Source organism: Dipodomys ordii, unplaced genomic scaffold, assembly GCF_000151885.1.
Source record: "Dipodomys ordii isolate 6190 unplaced genomic scaffold, Dord_2.0 Scaffold36, whole genome shotgun sequence".
Classification (NCBI taxonomy): domain Eukaryota; kingdom Metazoa; phylum Chordata; class Mammalia; order Rodentia; family Heteromyidae; genus Dipodomys; species Dipodomys ordii.
Genome location: NW_012267252.1, coordinates 3227000 through 3229011, shown reverse-complemented (window position 1 = coordinate 3229011; position 2012 = coordinate 3227000). Strand labels below are relative to the sequence as shown.

At 44.9% G+C, this 2012-nt stretch overlaps 1 protein-coding gene across 1 annotated transcript in view; it reads left to right on the top strand.

The window, feature by feature from the left end:
• LOC105986633 (cytochrome c oxidase assembly protein COX15 homolog) overlaps positions 1–2012 on the top strand; it is a 19906-nt gene extending 17894 nt beyond the window's left edge. Inside the window, exon 9 of the mRNA XM_013017641.1 lies at positions 1619–2012. Within this exon, the coding sequence (XP_012873095.1) occupies positions 1619–1750 (132 nt within the window). The 3' untranslated portion in view covers positions 1751–2012. The remainder of the gene's footprint in view (positions 1–1618) is intronic.

Sequence of the window (2012 nt, the reverse complement as noted above, 5' to 3'; positions counted from 1 at the left end):
GTGTGTGTGTGTGTGTGTGTGTCCACCCATGCATCAATCTTAGGGTTTGGACTCAGGGCCTTGGCACTGTCTCTGAGTTTTTTTGCTCAAGGCTGGTACTCTACCACTTGAAGCCATGGCTTCACTTCCAGCTTGGGGATAAGAATCTCATGGACTCCTGGGCATGCCTATAATCCTAGCTACTCAGGAGGCTAAGATCTGAGGATTGTGGTTTGAAGCTAGCTGGGTTAGAAACTGTGAGACGCTTGATCTCCAATTAATCACCAGAACTGGAAGTGGAGCTGTGGCTCAAAGTGGTAGAGTGCCACCCTTGAGCAAAAATGCTTGAACCCTGCCATGGGTTCATGTTCCATAATTAAAACCCTAACCCTTTACCCCCACCCCACTCCCCAAAAAAATCTCATGGACTTTCCTGCCTGGGATAGCTTTCAAGCTGCAGTCCTCCTGAGTAGCTAGGATTATAGGCATGAGCTACCAGCACCCAGCTATATATTTATTTATTGGTTTTTGTTGTTGTTGTTATTGTTTTGGGCAGCCCTGGGCTTGAACATAGGGTCTGAGCATTGTTCCTGAGCTTCTTTGGCTCAAGACTAACACTCTACCACTTGTGTAACAGCTCTGCTTTCAATGTTTTTTTTTTTTTTTTTGTTGTTGGTTGTGGGGCTTGAACTCAGGGCCTGGACACTGTCTCTGAGGTTTTTCGCTCAAGGCTACCATTCTACCACTTCTAGTTTTCTGGTGTTTAATTGGAAATGAGTCTCACAGCTTGGCACCGGTGGCTCATGCCTGTAATCCTAGCTACTCAAGAGGCTGAGATCTGAGAATCGTGGTTCAAAGTCAGCCCAGGCAGAAAAATCTATGAGACTCTTACTTCCCATTAACCACCAGAAAACTGGAAATAGTGCTGTGGCTCAAGTGGTAGAGCACTAGTCTTGAGCTGAAGAGCTCAGGGATAGCACCCAGGCCCAGAGTTCAAGCCCTATGACCAACAACAACAACAAAAAGTCTCACAGACTTTTCTGCCTGGGCTGCTTTTGAATCTCTATCCTCAGATCTCAGCCTCCTGAGTGGTGAGGATTATAGGCATGAGCCACCAGCACCAGGCAACAATTATTTTTTTTTTGAATTTTTTTTTTTGGGGTGGTCTGGTCGTGGGGCCTGAACTCTGGCCTGGGCGCTGTCCCTCAGCTCTTCAGCTCAAGGCTAGCGCTCTACCACTTGTGAGCCCATTGCCACTTCTGGCTTTTTTTTTTTCCCTGCTTATGTGGTGCTGAGGAATCGAACTCAGGGCCTCATACATGCAAGGCAAGCACTCTACCACTGAGCTACCTTCCCAGCCTGACAATTTATTTTTAATAGAATAAAATTTGTGCATCTCTGTAAATACATCCAAAATTATAAAGGGCGTAACAATATTTGGGAAACCGGAATGGGGTGAGGGATAAATAAGGGACATTTTAGGCTTATATGTTCAGAATGAATTCTGAACAGTTGTGTGGGGGAGGGGGTGCGCGTGCATGCACATTGGTGGAGGTATATCTGGTTATTCACATGCACTCATTTTCAGTGTGAATTTGTAATGACTACATTTTCTTTTGCTTACTTTCCTTTGTAACAGGCAGCCTTGGGAATTAGCACTCTGCTGATGTACGTTCCAACTCCTTTGGCTGCCACTCATCAGTCAGGCTCCCTGGCTTTGCTTAGTGGTGCCCTTTGGCTCATGAACGAACTCAGAAGAGTCCCGAAATAATTCTCAGAAGATCAGCTTCCCAAGACTGAAACTGCTTCAAGACACTTAAGAGAGCTCAAGTACTTGGCCTTTTCTACGATGGCCTTGGCATGCCAAGTGGTTTCCAAATTGGTCAACTTATTTAGAACTCTTTGCCTGTTTTGGTCACTGGATCAAGAATGTTATTAAGTATGGTTACACTGAAGGTTCCTTTCTAAATTTTTCATGTTGACAATCAGGTTTCATGTGTAAAAAGAAATGTTTGGTATTTGCTGCTGCTTAA